General features: G+C 62.8%; 2 protein-coding genes across 2 annotated transcripts; one reads left to right on the top strand and one right to left on the bottom strand.

The window, feature by feature from the left end:
- Positions 1–6091: 6091 nt before the first annotated feature.
- On the bottom strand, positions 6092–13514 carry PRDX2 (peroxiredoxin 2). The gene is made up of 6 exons (XM_037887835.2): positions 13271–13514; positions 10582–10687; positions 9130–9283; positions 7712–7834; positions 6903–7033; positions 6092–6334 (listed from the first exon to the last, which is right to left on the bottom strand). Exons 1-6 carry the CDS (start codon positions 13397–13399, stop codon positions 6249–6251), a joined length of 729 nt encoding a protein of 242 aa, XP_037743763.1. The 5' UTR covers positions 13400–13514; the 3' UTR covers positions 6092–6248.
- Positions 13515–14561: 1047 nt separating this feature from the next.
- Positions 14562–19421, top strand: RNASEH2A (ribonuclease H2 subunit A). The gene is made up of 8 exons (XM_007058223.4): positions 14562–14764; positions 15379–15450; positions 15820–15946; positions 16257–16344; positions 16653–16790; positions 17189–17276; positions 17951–18074; positions 18980–19421. Exons 1-8 carry the CDS (start codon positions 14638–14640, stop codon positions 19113–19115), a joined length of 900 nt encoding a protein of 299 aa, XP_007058285.2. The 5' UTR covers positions 14562–14637; the 3' UTR covers positions 19116–19421.
- Position 19422: the final 1 nt, after the last annotated feature.

Below are 19422 nucleotides of genomic sequence, written 5' to 3'. Positions count from 1 at the left end.
GGTTTGGCTTGGTTTCAAATCCTTCTTGGCCCGGACATTATTTCAGGCGGGGGGAGGGGACTGTGTCTGGTCATAAAACAGGATCTGTTCTGTATTTTTTTAGGTGAGGCTTTTACAGTCGAAAGGTCTAAACTAGAAATTTTTGCTGTCCGTTTCCCTCACCTCTTTCTACAGGACTCCCTCTGTATATATTGTTAACAGATCTCTGATTCTTCATCATCCCTTTTGTTTCTGGGGTGGCAGCCTTTGGCTCTGTGTCAGGGGCTGGGACCTCAGAGTGCTGTACAAAATCTTTACCCCCTGCCCCAGCTTGGAGGAGGTGTTTCTGGCGATTCCCCCCAGCCGGAGTGGATTTGATGGCTCTCAGCTGATCTGTGTTTTTCCTCCCAGTCTGGCTCCAGGGCCTGTGGTAGCCAAGAGCTCAGCCTGGCTCATCACACGGGGCCTTGGGGCTTCCACAGCTCGGAATCTCTCTCTAGCTCGTCCCCTCCTGCAACCCCACCCCCGCAGCCTGGCGCTTTCCCAGGGGGTCTGACTTTTTTTCGGGGGCGGGGGGGGGGGGGAAGAGATCTGTGTTTCTCCCCCCTCCTCCTAGCTCTGATGTCAGAGCGCAACGCCCTGGAGGCCCTGCGCGACTGTTTTTCGCCCCAGGCCAGGGTTAAAAATTCCCCCTGCGCGGCGCTGCTTCCCCCGCCCGGCTCCGGCGCACGGGAAGGGGGCGGGCGGCAGGCGAGGGGAAGGGTTTTCCCAGTGACGCAGGGGAAGATGCCCATATATGGGCCCGGGCTGGCTAGTGACGTGCCCGGCCCCGTTCCGGGAACCCCCGCCCACGCCGGCTGCCCGGCAGAGGGGGCTTGGCCTGGCTTCATTTCCAGCCAGGGCGGCAGGCACCAGGGAGGGGTTTTTCCCAGGGGCCGCGGGGGAGCGCAGTTGGAGGCCGCTGGCTCGAAACCAGCCCGTTCATTTCCAGGCCGGGGCATCTGCAAAATCCCCCCCTGGGTGGGGAGGGGGCAGGACGAGCCCACGGGGGAATTGGACGTGTCTCTCAGCTGAGGCCGGAAAGACCCTGCCACGTTCCCGCCGCTCAGACCAAAGGCAAAGAGAATGTTTTCCTCACGCTGGAAGTTGGAGGTGTTGTTCCGGGGGTCAAGGGAGCAGCTAGAAGCACCCACCTTTTGAGATGGGGATCTAATAGGTGCCTTACGGTAGCACCCTGCTTTTGGGGGGGGTATTAGGTGTATAATGGTAGCACCCCCGTGTGAGAGTGGGGTCCCACCAGAACGCTGCACGGGATCGGAGGAAAAACGGTTCCAGGTGCTGTTGCATCAGCCTGTGGAACTCCCTGCCACAGGACGTTGTTGGGGCCAAGAACTGAGCAAGAGTCAAAGAGGGAGATGATGAGCTTCTGGACCCCAGAGGTGAAAATTAGTGCTGGGAGATAAAGTCTAGGGCAGCGGGCAGGCCCCGGTCTAGCAGGAATGAGGCAATCTTCACCGGGGGCTGTTTCCCCTACATCTGTCTTCTGAGAGGTTCTTACACCTCTCTCCAAAGCAGCTCCTGCTCCCCTGTTGGAGACGGGACAGCAGGGGAGTGAGAGGCAGCCCCCGCCCCACAGATAATAGACAAGACAGATGCAGGGAGGGATTCTCACCTCCCATTCCACAGAGTGGGGAACTGAGGCACGGGATGGTGAAATGGCTGAACCAAGGTCATTCAGGGACATGGTGGCAGAGCTGAGAGTTGAACGCGAGAGACCGGAGCGATGCCCTGCTGAAGCCCAGTGAGCTGCCATAGGCCTGGGCCCTGGCTGAGCACTTGTGCGGGGCGGTCTGTTCATCCTTGGGGTGAGCAGATGCTCACCAGCTGCGCAAGCCCCATTCCAGGCGAATGCCTAGAGATGGGCCAGAGGTGGGCCCCCAGTGGCCTTAAGGGATCGCTTGGGACCCCCTGACCAAGCCTGGCCCTGCCATGTGCCACCAGCCTCTTAGAAACCCCACACCCACAGGGGGCTGGCAGGCTGTGATGGCAAAGGGGGGCACCGAGAATACACCAAGGGGTGCGGGTTGGGGTGTGTTAGAGTGGGGGTGCCAGCTGACCTAGCATGCTACACGCATGGGTGTGAGGAGGAATCAAGGTAGAGGCCGTGGCAGGTGCTTTGGGGTAGAAGGGGGGTCCCTGCGTCTCCAGCCCTGGGGTGGGGCAGGCCTGGGAGACGGTCACCCTTTATTTCCCAGCTTGGGGTGTTCTCAGAGTAGCCCCCTGCTGCGTGACGGCGCGAGGCAGCTTCAAAGCGCTTCCTTGGCAGCCGCTGGTCCCCGGGGCCCACGGAGCGTGCTGGCGGCGGGCGAGTTTGTGGGGGGAACGCGAGGGAGATCAAGGGGGCTGGCGTGAGTCACGGATGACACAGGCAGCTGCTGCACCAGCTTCCCCCACACAGCAAAACTCACTCCCGACCCGCAGCCCCCGCAGCGCTGCCGCAGCCCCCCAGCTCTGCCGTTGCCCCCCACTCCCGACCCGCAGCCCCCCGCAGCTCCGCCGCTGCCCCCCACTCCCGACCCACAGCCCCCCAGCTCTCCCGCTGCCCCCCACTCCCAACCCGCAGCCCCCCAGCGCTGCCGCTGCCCCCCCACTCCCGACCCGCAGCCCCCCGCAGCTCTCCCGCTGCCCCCCACTCCCGACCCGCAGCCCCCCAGCTCTCCCGCTGCCCCCCACTCCCGACCCGCAGCCCCCCAGCGCTGCCGCTGCCCCCCACTCCGGACCCGCAGCCCCCCCAGCTCTGTCAGCCCTGGGCTCCCCCCAGCTGATGCCCCTGAGTCACCGCCACTAACCCAGCCCTGGCTGCCTGCAGACGCGCTGGGCGTGCCGGGGCCGGGAACAGCCTGTGCCGGGAGCTCCGGCCAGCGCGGGGGTGGGAGCAGCGCCCAGGGACGTGAGCAGGAACACACGGGCGGCAGCTGCACGCGCCCCTCCCCCGCACCCCCCCCGGCACCCCCCCACACCCGCCGTGTACACCCCCCCAAACACCCCCCCTGCAGCCACCCTCCCCCCCATCCACCCTCCCCCATGCCCCTGCCACCCCTCACACACCCCTCCCCCTCCAAACACCCCCCTGCAGCCACTCTCCCCCCATCCACCCCCCTGTCCCCCCATACACCCTCCCCCATCCCCCTGCCACCCCTCTGCCCTGTAGACACCCCTCCCCCTCCAAACACCCCCCCTGCAGCCACTCTCCCCCCATCCACCCCCCTGTACACACCATCCCCCTCCATACACCCCCCCCTGGAGCCACTCTCCCCCTCCATACACCCCCCTGTACACACCATCCCCCTCCATACACCCCCCCTGTAGCCACTCTCCCCTCCATACACCCCACCTGTCCCCCCATACACCCCCCATCCCCCTGCCACCCCTCTGCCCTGTACACACCCCTCCCCCTCCAACACCCCCCTGCAGCCACTCTCCCCCCCCATCCACCCCCCTGTACACACCATCCCCCTCCATACACCCCCTGTCCCCCCATACACCCCCCCATCCCCCTGCCACCCCTCTGCCCTGTAAACACCCCCCCTGCAACCACTCTCCCCCCCATCCACACCATCCCCCTCCATACACCCCCGCATCCCCCCATACACACCCCCATCCCCCTGCCACCCCTCTGCCCTATACACACCCCTCCCCCTCCCAACATCCCCCTGCAGCCACTCTCCCCGCCATCCATCCCCCGGCACACACCATCCCCCTCCATACACGCCCCCTGCAGCCACTCTCCCCCCACATCCACTCTCCCCCATCCACCCCACTGCACATCCTCCTGCATCCACCTGTCCTGTACACATCCCCCAGCATCCACCCTCCCCCATACACCAATTCCATGCACCATTTTCCCCCCTGCATGCACTGCCCAGTACACACTGCAACACCCCTCCCCCCACATCACTTCTGTGAGCACATTGCACCCCCCCCATACACCCCTTCTGTACAATCACCAGATGCATGCACCCCTGCATACACCCCTTCTGTACATACACTGCAACCCCCCATACACACACTGCAACACGCCCCTGTGCACACTTCCCATACAAACCCATTTCCCATACACCCCCCCACCGCATGCTTCTCTCCCAGCACCCCCTCTGCAGACTGATGCCCACAGGGTACCCTCCCCTGCCCCCTCGCTTTGACTCATTTTATGTCTGAGTTGCAGCCCCCCCAGCTGAGCAACTCAAGCAGGGCAGAATTCCCTGGGGGGGGATGGGGGGGGGAAGAGAAGAGAAGGGGAGGCAGGCTCCCCCTCCCCCCTGCATGCCAGGCTGATGGTGCCAGACCAGACCTGGCCAAGGGATGGACCCCAACAGCCCCCAGGAGAATGGTGTGGCCATGTGCACAGGGTGGCTGTGGGTGCAATCAGGTGTGTGGATGGGGGGGGGGCAGGTGCAGGGCACCAGAGGGGCTGTGTGCAAAGGCCAGTGCTTATGCCCAGGGCCATGGGCGGAGAGGTGCAGCAGCACCCGTGTGCACCCAGGGCTGTGTGCGTGCATGCGTGCATGGGGTGGCTGTGTACATAGCTGTGTGTGGTAATTCTGCACAGCCCTGTCCGGGCATGCAGGCTGCCGGGCCGCCTCCCAGCCCTCTGGCCCCAGGGGGAGCCCAGCCCTCATCCTCAGGCCAAGACTGGAACCAGCCGAGCCCAGCCTGGGGAACAGAGCAGGGGCCGGGAGGGAAGCAGGAGCACAGGGAGCTTGGCTAGCGTCTGGGAGCAGCTGGGGAACATGATGTCCCAGCCAGGAAAGCACACCCAAGTCAGCCTAACCCCTGCAGCACCCACCCCCATTCCCTCCCTCCCCATTAAGGCCAGCACTGACCCAGCCACAAGAGCACCCCCCACTGAGTCTCCCCCCCCCCCTTCAGTGCAGCCCTGTGAGCTCATACCCCCTACCCAGCCATCACTCCTACACCCCCCTGACCCCACTCTGAGCCACAATGTCCCCATCTCCCTGGCCCCTCTACACAAACAGCTCAGCCCTTAGGAATAGCCCCCAGGGAGGCCAGCTCAGGGTGCAGGAAAAGGGGCCTTTCCCCTGCAAGGGGCCCTGGCTCCCCTCTGGCCTCAGGGCAGCTGCCAGGCCACGCTCCCAGCAGCTGATGAAGTCACAGGCAGATCCCAGCTCGCCTCCTCCAGGCCCAGCGCTGGCTGGCGTGGGAGGGGAACGGACGTGTCTGGCTCATGCACTGCTCCCAGCACACAGTGTCTGGGGCTGACTGGGGCAAGGTGCCCCCCATATTATGTACCAGGGCAGGCTGGAGCCCCCAGCACCAACTGTCAGAGGAAGGGGGTGTCAGGACTCCTGGGTGTCCCCCCACCCCCCATAGTAGTTGGAGCTCTCTGGGGCAGTAGCTGCAAGCCAGGCTCTTGGTGGGCAGGTAGCACCCCCTGCTGGCACAGCACCAGCCTGAATGATGACTGGGCACGGTGGGGGAGTCGCAGAGGCTGGACATGCCTGGAGAGCCCCCTCCTCCCCAAGCAGCAGGGGGCTGGCTTTAAGGGAGGGGGGCAGATGAGCACACTGCTCATAGCAGGAGCTGGGCCCAGCTCAATGCCCTGCCCCCACCCCCTCCAAGTCCGACACTCCTCAATGCCCCATCCAGCTACCCCACCCCCTGGATCCCAGCCCCCTCAGAATCTGGCAACCCTGAGCCAGGACCCTCTGGGACCAGGAATCCCTGCTCCTTCCAGCCTGGGGGCAGCTGTGCTGCGAGTGGGGGAGGGAGAGAAGCCAAGAGCCCACAAGGGGTGTCCCCCAGCAGAGAACCCCAGGCCCTTCAACTGGCTCCCCACTAGGGCAGCTGACTGGGATGTTCTAGGAGACCTGGATTTGCCTCCGCAGAGCTGGACGCACACCAGGGAGCTAGCTAGATGCAGCCAACAGCACCACCTAGTGGTGCAAAGTGCTACAGCACCCACTGGGACCAAGAGACACCTGGGGTCGATCAGAGGTTGGATGGGACACGCCCTGATCCCCAGAGCTTGGATGGGACATGCCCCCAGCAGGGTTGCCCCGACCCCCCCATTCAGGATCAGAGACAAGCCAGCTCCTTTTCAAACAAACCCTTTTACTTTAGGTCACAAGCATCTTCTTGGATTCCCCCTGCCCCCAAAATATTCCCATCCAATGGGGTGGGGGGGCAGAGGGAGGGGCTCCTTCACAGTAGACCCCATTCTCTGTCAGCTGCTGCTGCCCCCCTCAGGCTCAGTGCTGCTTGGCAAAGTAGTCCTTGCTGTCCTTCACTGTGGGCTTGATGGTGTCGCTCCCAGGTTGCCAGCCTGCCGGGCACACTGGAGAGAGTGGGGGAGGGAGGTTAGGAGACCAGAGGCAGGAGCAGGGCATCCCTGCTTTGTATTCCCCCCGCCCCCTGCCCTTTGCAGATAGGGAAACTGAGGCAGAGTATAGAAAACCTGGGTTTGATGCCAAGTCCTAGGCTAGTGCTCTAACCACTAGGCAACCCTTCCCCTCCAGCTTGGAGGTCTGCCCAGGGCTGGATGGAGCAAGCACTGTAGGCCCATGCATGGGGCTCTACCCCACCTCTCCTGCCTGGCATGGGGGTGGGCGTGTGCATGCGTCTCTAACCCTTCGAGAGAAACCTCCTAGTACAAGCAGAATCTGCAGCCAGCTGGAAACAGCTGGGGTTGAGAGCCCCCCCCCCCCCCCACACACACACTTTGCCCCCCAGGAACAAACTCAGACCTGCTGTCCCACCCCCCAGCTGTGGGGCACCCACCCTGTCTAGATACACTGCCGCAGTTGGGCCCTGCCTTCCCCCTATCCTGGCCTTGGCCTTTACCCTGCCCCCCCCCCCCACGAGCTCCCCCCGCCAACCCGTGCGGAGGCTGGACCCAGCCTCACCTTCCCCATGCGTGTCCGTGTACTGGAACGCCTGCACCAGGCGTAGCGCCTCCTCCACCGAGCGCCCCACCGGCAGGTCGTTGACCGTGATCTGGCGCAGGACACCCTTGCTGTCGATGATAAACAGGCCCCTGCGGGGATGGGGGGGGAGGAAGAGGTATCACACCCCAATGGGAACCAATGGTGGGGGTGCACCCCCCCCAGCCCAGATAACATCCCAGATCTGTCACAGTGGGGATCCCAGGGGATCACAGAGCCTGCAGCCTTCCCCCCACGGGATGTGGGGCACCCCCACCCGACACCTGGATGCTCAGAGCCAGCTGTTGCTTAGTGGAGACCACCCCCGCCCCCCGCCCCCCTGGGAGACATACCCAGAGATTCAGTTGGGTGGGGAGTACATCAGCTCCAGAGATAGGAAATCTCTAGCCTCAGTCAGGGCAAGACTGGCTGTGGGGATACCAGAGTGACACACCCAGCCTGGCATCCCATGGGCCTCTTTCCACCCCACCCAATATACCCACCCTGGTGTTCCCACACACTGCCCCAGCTCCCCAGTCAGCGTCCCGTTCGCCAGACGCACTCACCCTTCACCAGCCATGGGGGTGGGGGTGTCGTTCGACACTAGCTGGCACTGCTGTGAAGTTAAGGGGCAGAACTCCAATGGGACCCCAAAACCGCCACAGGGAGACCGGAGTGGGGACCTCAGCACAAGTGACCACCATTCCCCTCCCCCTCCCCCAGCCAGAGCAGACCCTGGAAGCTCACACACAAGGGCAGTCAGTCACCGCCCCCCCCCCCGCCCCACACACCTGTAGGCGATTCCCTCATCCTCCTTCAGCACCCCATAGTCCATGGCCATGCTGCGGGTGAGATCTGACAGCAGAGGGATCTTTATGGTGCCCAGCCCCCCCTCCTTCCGCGGGGTGTTGACCCTACCGGGAGACAAGGGGGTTAGTCTCATGCTGTGGTATGCCCCCAATCCCAGCCACAGGGACCCCACATCTAGATCTGTCCCCCGGCACCAGCTCCCGCCCAGGGAATGAGGCCACCTGGCCCTAGTGCATCAGGCCCCGTCTCCCACTCAGGGGGCCCATGGGGCAGACCCCAGCCTGCAGCAGCATGGCTCACATCCGGGCTTGCAGCATCGAGGGCTGGGGGGCAGCTGGTCCTACCAGACTCCCACAGAGCTGCTAGTGTGGGGGGGGGAAATTTCCCCTCCTCCCACAAACCACCAGAAGACAGATACCCAGGTTAGACACTAAATCAGAGGATCTGAGACAGTGCTCAGACGGGGGGGGGGGGGGGGGGGGGGGGGGGGGGGGGGGGAGAATGCTGATGAGAGCCCTATTCTGGAAGGGGGGAGAAGAACACCCCCACCCTAGAAGATACATGCCAGTTTAGCCAGCCACTCCCCACCCCCCCATTACAGGCCTGTCTCTGGCTGGCCCCAGCCCCCAGTGGCTAGGGGTGATAAGGCTTCTCTCACAGAGTGTGCCCAGATAAAGCCAGTAGGGGCCCACCCTGCCCCACCCCTCTGGGACAGCTGGTAATGTCTGCTGGATTCTAGCCCAGTGTCTTCCCCACAGCAAGGGAGGGATGGACCCCACCCCTGCCCCCTATCTGACCAGGGAGCATGGGGCTTTTTGATAGCTTGTGAGGCATTGGAACTGGTCTGTGGGGCGATTCCAACCCCTGGCACCCAGGGGCTCTGACCCCTCCCCTCCCTAGAGGCCTGGTACCAGGTCCAGATGGGTTAAGGGACTAGACAGGCAGTCTTCCCAGCCCCCCCTCCCCACAGGTTTCGCTCCAGATCTCATGTACCGATTGCATTGGGGCATCTGGGGCAGAGCAAGCCAGCAGTGCCAGGCCTCTTGTGCAGGGCTGGCAAGATCCTGACCTCACACCCATCACAAGGGAGAGCAGAGGGGTGTCTAGGGGGCATTTTGGTCACTGGCCTGAGACACTGTCACATGCTGTGGGTCTCAGTCTCCTTCCAGGTGGAAACCATGGTTCCTGATGCATTAGCTTGGGTTGCAATCATAGCCAGCCCCCCACCAATGTCTCATTCCCTGCCCCCTGAGCCAGCTACTCCCCACCCCACCCCACGGGCCAGATCAGAGATGGGCCCCCCTGACCCTGCCAGTCCCCGCAGCCCAGGGCTGGATTGGAGCTGGCACTCCCTAGAGGGCGGCGAGACCTCACCCATGTCCCCCCCCTCCCCCCGCACCAGGCCAGGTGGGTGAAGTGCGAGTCCACGGAGGCCCCCAGGACTTCGCAGTGCAGCTTGCGGAAAGCCTCGGCATGCTCGCTGAAGGCGATGATCTCGGTGGGGCAGACGAAGGTGAAGTCCAGCGGGTAGAAGAACAGCACCACGTACTTGCCTGGGGGGGGGGGAGAACCGGTCAGCAGGGGGAGCTGCCATGGGATGGGGTGTCAAGAGGTGGAGCCATGGGCAGAGACCCTGGGCTTGGCTCCCCCCCAGACCCAGTCGCATGGCTGGAGGCCTTGCTTGCCAGCCAGCTGATCTGGTTACAGGGTCTCCCCCAGGAGGTGCTGGGAATGTCCCCCTCAAGCCCAGGCTCAGCCAATCACAAGCCAGCTGATTGGATTATACACAGGGTCCCCATTTATCTTTTAAAGAGACAGCACTGCACACTTGCCTGCCCAGAGGCAGGATGGTAAAACTGCAAGGTCCCCCTCTCTCCACAGGACCTTAATCCTGCCCCACAGGGGACCCCCCCCCCCCACCTTCCTTTAGGGCAGGGGTGGGCAAACTTTTTGGCCTGAGGGCCACATCTGGGTATGGAAATTGTATGGCAGGCCATGAAGGCTCACAAAATTGGGGTTGGGGTGTGGGAGGGGGGTGAGGGCTCTGGGGTGGGGCCAGAAATGAGGAGTTCAGGGTGTGGGAGGAGGCTCCAGGCTGGGGCACAGGGCGAGGGGTTGGGGTGCAGGAGGGCGCTCTGGGCTGGGACTGAGGTGCTCAGAGGGGGATCAGGGCTAGGGCAGGGGGTTGGGGTGCAGGAGGGGGTCAGGGGTGCAGGCTCCAGGTGGCGCTTACCTCAAGCGGCTCCCGGAAGCTGTGGCGTGTCCCCGCTCTGGCTCCTATGCGGAGGTGCAGCAGGCAGCTCTGCACGCTGCCCTGTCCGCAGGCACCGCCTCTACAGCTCCCATTGACTGCAGTTCCTGGCCAATGGGAGCTGCAGAGCTGGCGCTTGGGGCAGGGGCAGCATATGGAGCCCCCTGGCTGCCCCTACATGTAGGAGCTGGAGGGGGGGACATGCCGATGCTTCCAGGAGTCACATGGAGCCACAGCACATGCGGAGTGGGGCAAGCCCCGGACCCTGCTGCCCAACGGGAGCTCGAGGGCTGGATTAAAATGTCTGAAGCGCTGGATGTGGCCCCCGGGCCAGGTTTGCCCACCCCTGCCCTAGAGGTGGTGACCCTGTTCCCCATGCAGGCAGACGCCCCTGTAGAGTGCCCCCAGTATTCCCAGCATTCGCTGATGCACAGAACATCCAGCTAATCCAGTACCAGCAGGGGGTGCTGCGGGGAGCAGGGCAGGAGCACTGGCTATGGGGGGAGCTCCCAGCAGCCCCACTCCCAGTGTCTGGGGAAGCTGTAAAGACCTCCCTATTAGCACGGGCTCAGTGCAGAGCCGTCAGCAGGTTCCTCTCACCTCTGTAGTCGGAGAGTTTGATCTCTTTGAAGGCTCCGTCCACCACGGCCATGGCGTGGAAGCCTGGGGCTGGCTTGCCGATGTGAGCGTTACCAGAAGCCATGTCCTGCAAGAGAAGCCGGGGCTCAGGACAGGTGGCACTGGTTAGTGGGTCTGGCCAGCAACTGTGAGGAGATTCTCCCGTTCTCTGCAGCAAGCAACACTGCACGGGGGCAGCTTGGAGATGGACCAGATGAGCTGGTAGGGGGGCCCTGACTTCCATGAGGTCTCACTGCACCAGCGCCTGGATTTCTGAGCCGATACCAGCTCCCAGACCAATCCCAATCTTAACTCCCCCTTCCAGCCCACCCCAATCATCTCCTTCCCAGCGCTGATCTGCATGAGCAGACAATCCCAGCTCCAAGCCCCCAGTCACAGGAGCATCACTCACATCTCACAGCTCAGAGCACACTAGCTGTTCTGGGTTGGCACTGGAAATGCTAGACCCACGGGCACCCCCCTCCCCAGCACAGGTACAACCCAGGGACTGCCAAGCTAATGCAGGCTAGAGAGATCTTTGGGGGAGGGCAAAAGGCTGGAGGCATCTCCTCCCCATGTGCAGACAGGCACAGCTGTGCTAGTGTGAACCCACCCAGCCGACCAATCAATCACAATTAACCAGCTCACCCCTCTTACAGCTCGCATACAGGAGGCTATTTTGCACACACAAAGCACTTTTCATCCCCCAAATCGTGCAAACCAACACCACTAATCGGTGATTCCGCAAACTGGGTCAGTGCAAAGCTGGGGATAGAGAACCCAGGAGTTCCGACTCCTAGCCCCCTAAGCACTAGACCCCTCTCCTTTCCCACAGCTGGGGACAGAACCCAGGAATCCTGCCTCCCAGGACCCCACACTTACAGCATTAAAAGTAACAGTCCTGCTCTCAATCTCTTCTATTTGAAAGGGCAAGGAAAGGACCCCCAAAGCTCCCATTATCTGGAGCAGACCTTGGCTAATTTCGGCTCAGAGACCTGAAAAACGTGTGGCTTCACTGCTGGATGAGGCCAGCTAAAGCAGCGGGGAAGAGATATGGGCTAGCAAGAATTTTATTGGGGTTTTCTTCTGTGGCTGTACCGCACCAGGCCTGGGGGGCCCCGCTCGCTACCATGAGCGACCAACAGATACCACAAGCAAGAGTGCGGAGCCGTTGCAGGACATGCAACTCTGCTGGGGGGGTTTCTTCAGACAAGAACCGCCCTACTCGGGGTGGGCAGAATGGCCCCAAAGGGCACCAAGCAATAGGGAGTTCCCCCAGTGACACTAGGGCAAAAAGCACTCTCTCTCCCTGCATTGCGAGCCGCCACCCCAGAGGCAGCCCCATTGCAAGGCAGTTGGCACAGCACCCGGGATTTGCCATCATGGGGCAAGCTCGCGGTCAGCACAAGAGTCTTTAGAGCTGAAAGCAGGTTGTGGTCTAAAGACCTGGGTTCTGTCCCTAGCTGGTGTGGTGAGTTACCTTGGGCAAGTCACGTTCAGCTTCATGCCTTGGTTTCCCCTCCTGCCCTTTGTCCTGTAAGCTCCTCAGGGCAGGGACCGCTTCTCACTCGGTGTCTGTGGCGCACCAGACACAACAGCATCTTAAAGCCACCTTAGCAGAAGAAGCGGGGCCACCTCCCAGCAAAGGGGAATATAAAAATAACAGGCCTCCAGCTGCCATTTTCACTAGCCACCTGAAGTCGCTCGGTTCCCTGCCCCCTTAGAAGCTTCGCGTAACCGTCCAGAAGCAGGACATGGGGGAAACTCACTGGACAAAACCCAAGCACGAATTAAGACCCACAAGCCAAGTCACCTCTGTGCTCCCGTCTGGAGAGTCCTTAACGGCACAAAGCGAAGGCGAAATGCTCCCACCGCAGGAAGGCGGCGGTTCACGCACCAGGACAGCAGGGAATTAGACAGCAGCCTAGAATTCACCCTGCTAGGGCCCCACTGATGGAGCAGCCCCTCTTCTAGCCCCCCCCCCGCCCAATTGTTTCCAGGGGTGCAAGACAGAGACACTCTCCCATAGAGAGTTTCTTCCCTATGCAGCCACTTGAGAAAGTTACACATTGCCCAGCTCTCCGGTGTCAACCCACTAGCACCACCCAGGAAAACCCTGATGCACCATTACAGCGGTTGGCACCTGCTGGAAGAAGTGAAGAGCTGGCACGTAAGTGAAGGCAAGAGAGGGGCCCAGGGCGAGTCAGGATCCACGCCCTCGCCCCCCCGCAGTTGCTTTCGAAGCCACGAAGCAGGGAGCCGCCAGGGCACGCGAGACAGCGAAACATCGAGGCTGCAGCCTAGGTCAGGGCCCTCCAAAAACAGCAGCAGAGACTGGGGGGGATGAGGAGGACGAAAGGCCCCTTTAGCATTGCCAGGCCCTGGCTGGAAACAATACCCTGCCTGGCTCCTCCTGCAGGATTTGCACGAGGGCTACAGGAACCCGGAGCCGACCTCTACAGCTGAAGGCAGCGATTCCAGGTGGGGCCCAGTAACCTTCCCCACCCGCGGTCTGCTTCCGAGCAGCCACTTTGCAAAACAGAAGCTCCCTCCTGCATGCGGCTGCTCCAGGCCCGGGGGCTGGAAATGCCCCCCCCCCGGCTCCCGGGCCCACAAAAGCAAACCCGGCCTGCAATGCACAACCAGGAGCGTGCAACACAAAAGCACCCACCTCGTCGCTGCGCGCTATCACCGCAAAGACACCCTCGACCTCCGCGGCGCGTGCACGGCTCGCTGCCAGCCTGCAGCCGGGTCTTATAGCCACCCCCTCCACGCCCCCGGCCGGGCTGGGCTGCTCCATTTGCAGCAGAGAGAGGGGGGAGGTGAGGACGAGAGAGATAAAGCCAGGGGTGTGGCAGGGCTTAGACCTCCAAGGGGATTCCCCGCATTGCCCGCGGAGGGTGAGGTTCGGGGGGGCCCCCCAGCATTGCACAGAGGTGAGCGGGGTTATGGGCTCTCTCTGCCTTGCACAGAGGGGGGACAGGGCCATGTATGGGGACCCCCGCGTTGCAGACGGGGGCGGGGCTATAGGCCCCCCCAGCATTGCACATAGGGGGGTGGGGCTAACACTCCCGTGCTCCCCGCTACAGTGCAGGCCAGGTGGGGTTGCAATGCTGCTCTGGAGGAACCCCACAGCCCAGGAGGGGGAGGCTCCCTAGGGGTCTGGGGCCAAGCTCTGGACCGAGCTGGGTTTATTTATTTATCACTCATGACTCTGCTGAGTCCGTTTGTTTATGGGGAATTTCACCCCAGCCCCTGTGCCTCAGTTTCCCCACTGGTGCAATGATCCCAAGCCTCTGAGGCTTCCGGAGGGTCGGCGGAGCTGGGGAATTAGGGCATAATTGTTAGGACTGTTCCCGAGGGTTTGTTTATGGCTTTATGAATGGCCTTGTGAACTGCACAGGATTTTACCCACGTACATACCCCTGAGCCCACAGAACCCGCACCAAACACATGACCCCCCCTAAGTTACCACCACATACAGCCCCGCCTTCACTCCTAAATGCTACCCCGTGCCACGCACAACCACAGGTGGGGGATGTGGGAAGGGGAGGGACATGGATGGGGCCTTTCCCCTCCAAGGGACATGAGCTCTGATCCAATCCCAGGGGCTTCAGAGCCCGGTTCTTAGAGACTCCTAATGGGATCTGTGGAGCTCGGGGAGGGGTCCCAAGTTGGCCCCCACAATCAGTGGCTGCTCTTAGAAAGTGGCGACGAATGACTAATTCCAAGGTAATGCAATGAATCTGGTGTAAATGGACCCAGGAGTCCTGACACACACACACACAAGGCAGGGGCAGAACCCAGGAGTCCTGCCCGCCACCTACCAACCTCTTCCTGCTCTAACCACTGGACCCCATTCCCCTCCTAGAGCTGGGATAGAACCCAGGAGACCTCACCTCTGACCCCCCCCCCCCCCCCCAGAGCTCAAGCAGGGGGCTTCCCCTCCCCTAGAACTACAACTCCCAGGTGTCTGTGCGAGGCCGGCCCCGCCCCCTGGGCCGGGCTCGGGGCCTCGCCCTCTCCCGCGCGCGGAACATGGAGCTGGGGGAGTTCGAGCGGGACAACGCGGGCAGCTGCCGCCTGGGCTCCCCCGTGCCCGAGCTGTGCCGGGCCGGGCCCTGCTGCCTGGGCATCGATGAGGCCGGCAGGGGGCCCGTGCTGGGTACGGAGGGGGACCCCCAGCATTGCACGGGGAGACCCCCAACTTTGCATGGGAGGGCTGGGCGGGGGGAACCTCCAGCATTGCACGGGGGGAGGGGCCGGTGAGACCCCCAGCATTGCATGGGGGGGACCCCCCAGCATTGCACGGGGAGAGCCCCCAGCATTGTACAGAGCAGGGACCCCCCCAGCGTTGCTTAGGGGTGGGGATAGGGGGCCCCCCATACTGAATGATAGGGGCGGGGCCCTCCCTGTCTGTGCTCCTGAAGGGGGAGCCCCTGGTACAGTGAGGAGGGGGTGATGGGTGGGGGAGCACAAGGCATCTCACAGGATTCCCCCCCCCCCCCGCCCCACACACACAACTCCCTGCCAGGGAGGTGGGTCCACCCGCCCTGGGGGAGAAGAGCTTGGAGCCCTGTAGCTGGCAGGGGGGTTAGACGGGCCCTGCCCAGTTACCCCTCTCCACATAGTGCGGGCAGGGCTGATTTCCCCGCCCCCCCCCGGTGCTGTGGGTGGGAGTTGCGGAGTAGGAAGCTCTTGCACCGGCTGGATCGGGCTCGGCTGCCCCCCCATCTGTGCCCTTGTCCCCGCCATATGTGCCTCTGTCTCCCCGTCCAGGTCCTATGGTCTATGGTGTTTGCTACTGCCCGCTGGCCAAGCAGGAGGAGCTGGGAGCTCTGAAGATGGCCGGTAAGGACAAGGGCATCGTGGGGGTGGGGGGCTCAACTTCCACCCCCGGCCTCCTGTGATTTCCCCCCCGCCAGAGAAGGGGCCCAGGGATCTCAGTGAGGGGGATCAGGGGGTGGAATTCCAGAGTTCTGGCACTGACAGAGCAACTGCAGAGAGATGGGGGGGTCAGGAGAGTTGAGGCTTGGGGGATGGGGGAGGCAGGGGGGATATGGATCTCAGTGAGGGGAGCAAAGTGGGGACAGGGGATGGGGACAGCAGTGGGGAAGGGCCCCACAGAGGGAATGTTATATCATGAGGGGGCCCCCCCCAAGATCTCGAGGAAGGCCGAGGCTTCCTCTGGTGGCCAACCCTAGTGTCTTCCCCCCCCAGACTCGAAGACACTGACAGAGGCCGAGCGGGAGAAGCTGTTTGGGACACTGGACAGGGCCAGGGACTTCGTCGGCTGGGCCCTGCACATCCTCTCTCCCAATCTCATCTCCACCAGCATGCAGCAGCGGTGAGAGCCCCAGGGAACTGGATTCGCACGGGGGGTCACTGGTGCCCCCTAGTGGGGAAAGGCCCTGTGTCCCATTTCCCCCCTGAGCCAGCCAGGCCCCCCAGCCTGGGGCCGAATCAGCCAGCGCTCTCTAGAGGGGAAAGGCTATGTGTCCCCCTTCCCCGCTCCTGTTAACCCTAGGAGCCAGATCGCTGGGTGGGTGAGGCAGCTGGAGAGTTTCTAGGGGGTTGCTCTGTGTCTGTGCAGCGCCTGGCACAGTGGGGCCCAGGTCTCTGGCTGGTAAATATTAACCCTCTCCTCTCCCGGCCAGGGCGAAATACAACCTCAATGCCCTGTCCCACGACACAGCCATCGGGCTGATACAACACGTGCTGGACGCGGGAGTGCATGTGGCAGAGGTGAGCCGGCTGCAGTCTTCCCCCGCGCCTCAGTTTCCCTGTGGGGCAGATTTCTGTCCACGGGGTGCCCCGATCACAGACTCAGCCAGGGTTGGCAAAGGGGACCACTGTGGGCATAGTGCTGACAGGCACCCTTGCTCCCCCCACTTCCAGCCAGCCTCCCCGTGCCTCAGTTTCTCTATACGGCAACAGGGCAGCTGCCTCCCCACGTGGTGCCCTGATCCCAGCACAAGGTGTAGCGGGGGGGGAGGGAGGGGATCTGACACCACCCCCCCACATCTCTTGCGGGGTCCCCCCAACCCTGGCAGGTCTTCGTGGACACGGTGGGGCCAGCAGAGAAGTACCAGGAGAAGCTAAAACGGCATTTTCCGGAGCTCGAGGTGACTGTGAGGCCGAAGGCCGATTCCCTCTTCCCCATCGTCAGCGCAGCCAGCATCTGTGCCAAGGTGAGCCTCTGGGGTCCCCCCTCTTCAGGGGGCCTGGTGGGGAACGAGCTGGATCTTACTGTGTGCTTAGGAGTCACCAGGCTCCCTGGAGCAATGGACCCGGGCGGGTCTGTGGAATATGGAGACACCCTAGCTTCACTTACCGTCCCGTTATTGGGATCTCCTGGGTGAATTAATAAGGGGCTTCCATTGGGCGTCCCTCAGTCGGCTCCACGCTAGCGGATTCATCCTCACTTCCTGTCCCAAATCCTGCGTGGCAGTTTGACAGCTCTTGTGCCCCTCCCCAGAGGCGGCTGCATCTCAGCCCTGGGTGACGGATCCCTGTCAAAACAGCCCAGCGCTAGGGGACCATGTTCCGAGAGGCACCGCCCCGAGCTGACTCCTGTCTGTGTTGGCAGGTGGCACGGGATCGTGCTGTGAAGAACTGGACGTTCCCGGAGGATCTGGGGGACGTGAGCGTGGAGTATGGGTCTGGGTACCCCAATGGTAAACGACACCCCCCCCCCCGTAATTCTCAGGGGCAGTGATAGGTCTGACCACAACGTGGCGCTATTTGGGTATATAGGAGCTGAAGATAAACTGAGGCTGCCCCCTGGGCCCATCTAGCCCGGTATCCTGCCTTCCACCTGGTTCCTAGATTGCACCGGCTCCGTCTCTCTCACCCAGCTCCTACTGGCCAGCTGTGTTCGGTTTCACTCACCAGAGGGCGCACGTGACCTGGGATCTGCGCCCGTCTTTCACTGGATCCTCCCGCCCTGGCTCTTGCATTGCCTAGGGGTGGGGGCTGTGGTGCCAGGCTCCGAGCCCCCTCCCAGCCCCCCGGGCCTTGGCCTTCCTTTAACCCCCTCGGCTGCATCGGGCTGGATTTCTGATCTGCCTTCCAGAGACCGAGACGGAAGCTAAGTGACGTGCTGAGGTCATGGGGGACGGCAATGGTGGAACTGGGGATAGAAGCCAGGAGTCCGGGCTCCCAGCCCCCCCTGCTCTAACCACTAGACCCCCCCACCCTCCCAGAGCCAGGGATAGAACCCAGGAGTCCTGACTGGTTTGAAAGCTGGCAGGTACCCCCGTTTGCAGTCAGGGAGGTGGGGCTGGTGCATTTGGTCCCCGCCCTGACTCTCATCTCTCCCCCACTCCTCCCCCCACTCCCTGTCCCCCAGATCCCAAGACCAAGGAGTGGCTGGCGCAGTGCCTGGACCCTGTGTTCGGGTACCCCCAGTTCGTGCGCTTCAGCTGGAGCACGGCCCAGACCATCCTGGAGAGCAAGGCAGTGCCCGTGCGCTGGTAGGTGAGGGGGGGCCGGGACGGGACTGAGGGTACCAATCTGTTAGACCCCTGCAAGGGGCCTGACCTCAGTCTGACCCCCACTTGGCATTGATGGGCTTGAACGAGCTCCCGCGGGCGCCGTCCATAGCGGCGCAGAGGAGCTGGCTCTGATGCCAAGCGACAGCCCTGCCACCCCCGATTATGCCCTGGCTGCCACCAGGGCCCTGCTGGGGGGAAGGGCAGCACCGCATGCTGCTAACGGGGCCCTTCTGCTGCCGTCCCCCCCGGCATGCGTGGAGGGTGCTGGGCGCAGCTCCTCTCCCCCTCTGGGGTCCCCTCGCCACCCACCGGCTCGTCCTGCACCCAGGTGTGGGATGGGGGAACCCAGGGGGCTGTACTGAGAGCAGCATGGCTCAGTGCCTCCCAGGCCTGGCCCCTCCCCTTCCCAGGTATGACCTTGGCAGCTGGGTGTGGACCCCTCCCGAGGGGAGAGAGGGCAGAGGAGATGGGGGTTATGGGACTCTGCACCCCCTCAGACGCGGGGGGTCCACTGTGGGCGTAGGGGGGCTCAGAGGGGCCCTGCCTCATGCTGTTTCATTATCTTCCTGTGCCGGGTCACAGCCCCCACATCCCACCCCAGAGGTGGCTGCATCTCAGCCCTGGGTGGAGGGATCCCTGTATAAACAGCCCCTGCGCCCCACCCCAGAGGTGGTCACATCTCGGCACCAGGCAAGGGGTCCCTAGATACATCGGTCCGGAGTAGACACCAGCTGAGCCCAGGACACCTGGCTCTACCCATCCCGCCCCTCCCCACCTGCTCTGGCGCCTGCCTCCGCCCTGGCACCCTGTGTGTGTGTGTTGGAGAGAGCTGAGCGTTAACGGGGGGGTGCCAGGGCCCTGTTAACTTCTTATTCCCTCCCCAGGGACGACAGTGAGGACGACCCTGCTCAGAAGGGCACCCGCTCCGTCCTGTCCTTCTTTGCCCGCAAAGAGTCCTCCAAGCGCCAGCCCCACCGCTTCTTCCACGAGCGCAAACTGGAGACAGTGACTGGGCTGTAGTGGGCACCGGGGGCGGAGGGCTGGCCCCATGCCCCCCCCCAGCCCCATGGCCCCCTCAAGTCGGCCCAGCTTGACTTAGAGCGAGAACTTTTGACTCACAGCATCTGGGGTTGTATTTAATCGTGGTGCCAGCTGATCTGAGCCCCCCTCTCCAGAGGCTGGGAGGAGCCCAGCCGTAAAAGGGGCTTCTAGGAACCAGCTGCCCCAGTCTCGCCGGCGCCTCCTTGCTGTGGATTTTCCACCCACAGTGAATCTCCCCACCCCTCCCCCCAATTCATTTTAGTTAATAAAACATTTTGAAACATCT

The sequence above is a fragment of the Chelonia mydas genome, chromosome 20 (genome assembly GCF_015237465.2).
Source record: "Chelonia mydas isolate rCheMyd1 chromosome 20, rCheMyd1.pri.v2, whole genome shotgun sequence".
Taxonomy (NCBI): domain Eukaryota; kingdom Metazoa; phylum Chordata; order Testudines; family Cheloniidae; genus Chelonia; species Chelonia mydas.
The sequence above is the reverse complement of the archived record's forward strand: the minus strand, read 5'-3'. Positions and strand labels throughout refer to the sequence as shown.

Bases quoted from the DNA above. Each gene is read 5' to 3' on its own strand.
- PRDX2 (XM_037887835.2), bottom strand. From the start codon at position 13,399: ATGGAGCAGCCCAGCCCGGCCGGGGGCGTGGAGGGGGTGGCTATAAGA. The intron at 7,835-9,129 runs GTGCGGGGGGAG...GTCTCCCGGTAG, and splicing joins CACTTCACCCACCTGGCCTG to GGTCAACACCCCGCGGAAGG. The intron at 7,034-7,711 runs GTGTGTGGGGCG...CCATCCCCGCAG, and splicing joins GATGAGGGAATCGCCTACAG to GGGCCTGTTTATCATCGACA.
- RNASEH2A (XM_007058223.4), top strand. From the start codon at position 14,638: ATGGAGCTGGGGGAGTTCGAGCGGGACAACGCGGGCAGCTGCCGCCTG. The intron at 15,947-16,256 runs GTGAGAGCCCCA...TCTCCCGGCCAG, and splicing joins TCCACCAGCATGCAGCAGCG to GGCGAAATACAACCTCAATG. The intron at 16,791-17,188 runs GTGAGCCTCTGG...CTGTGTTGGCAG, and splicing joins CAGCCAGCATCTGTGCCAAG to GTGGCACGGGATCGTGCTGT.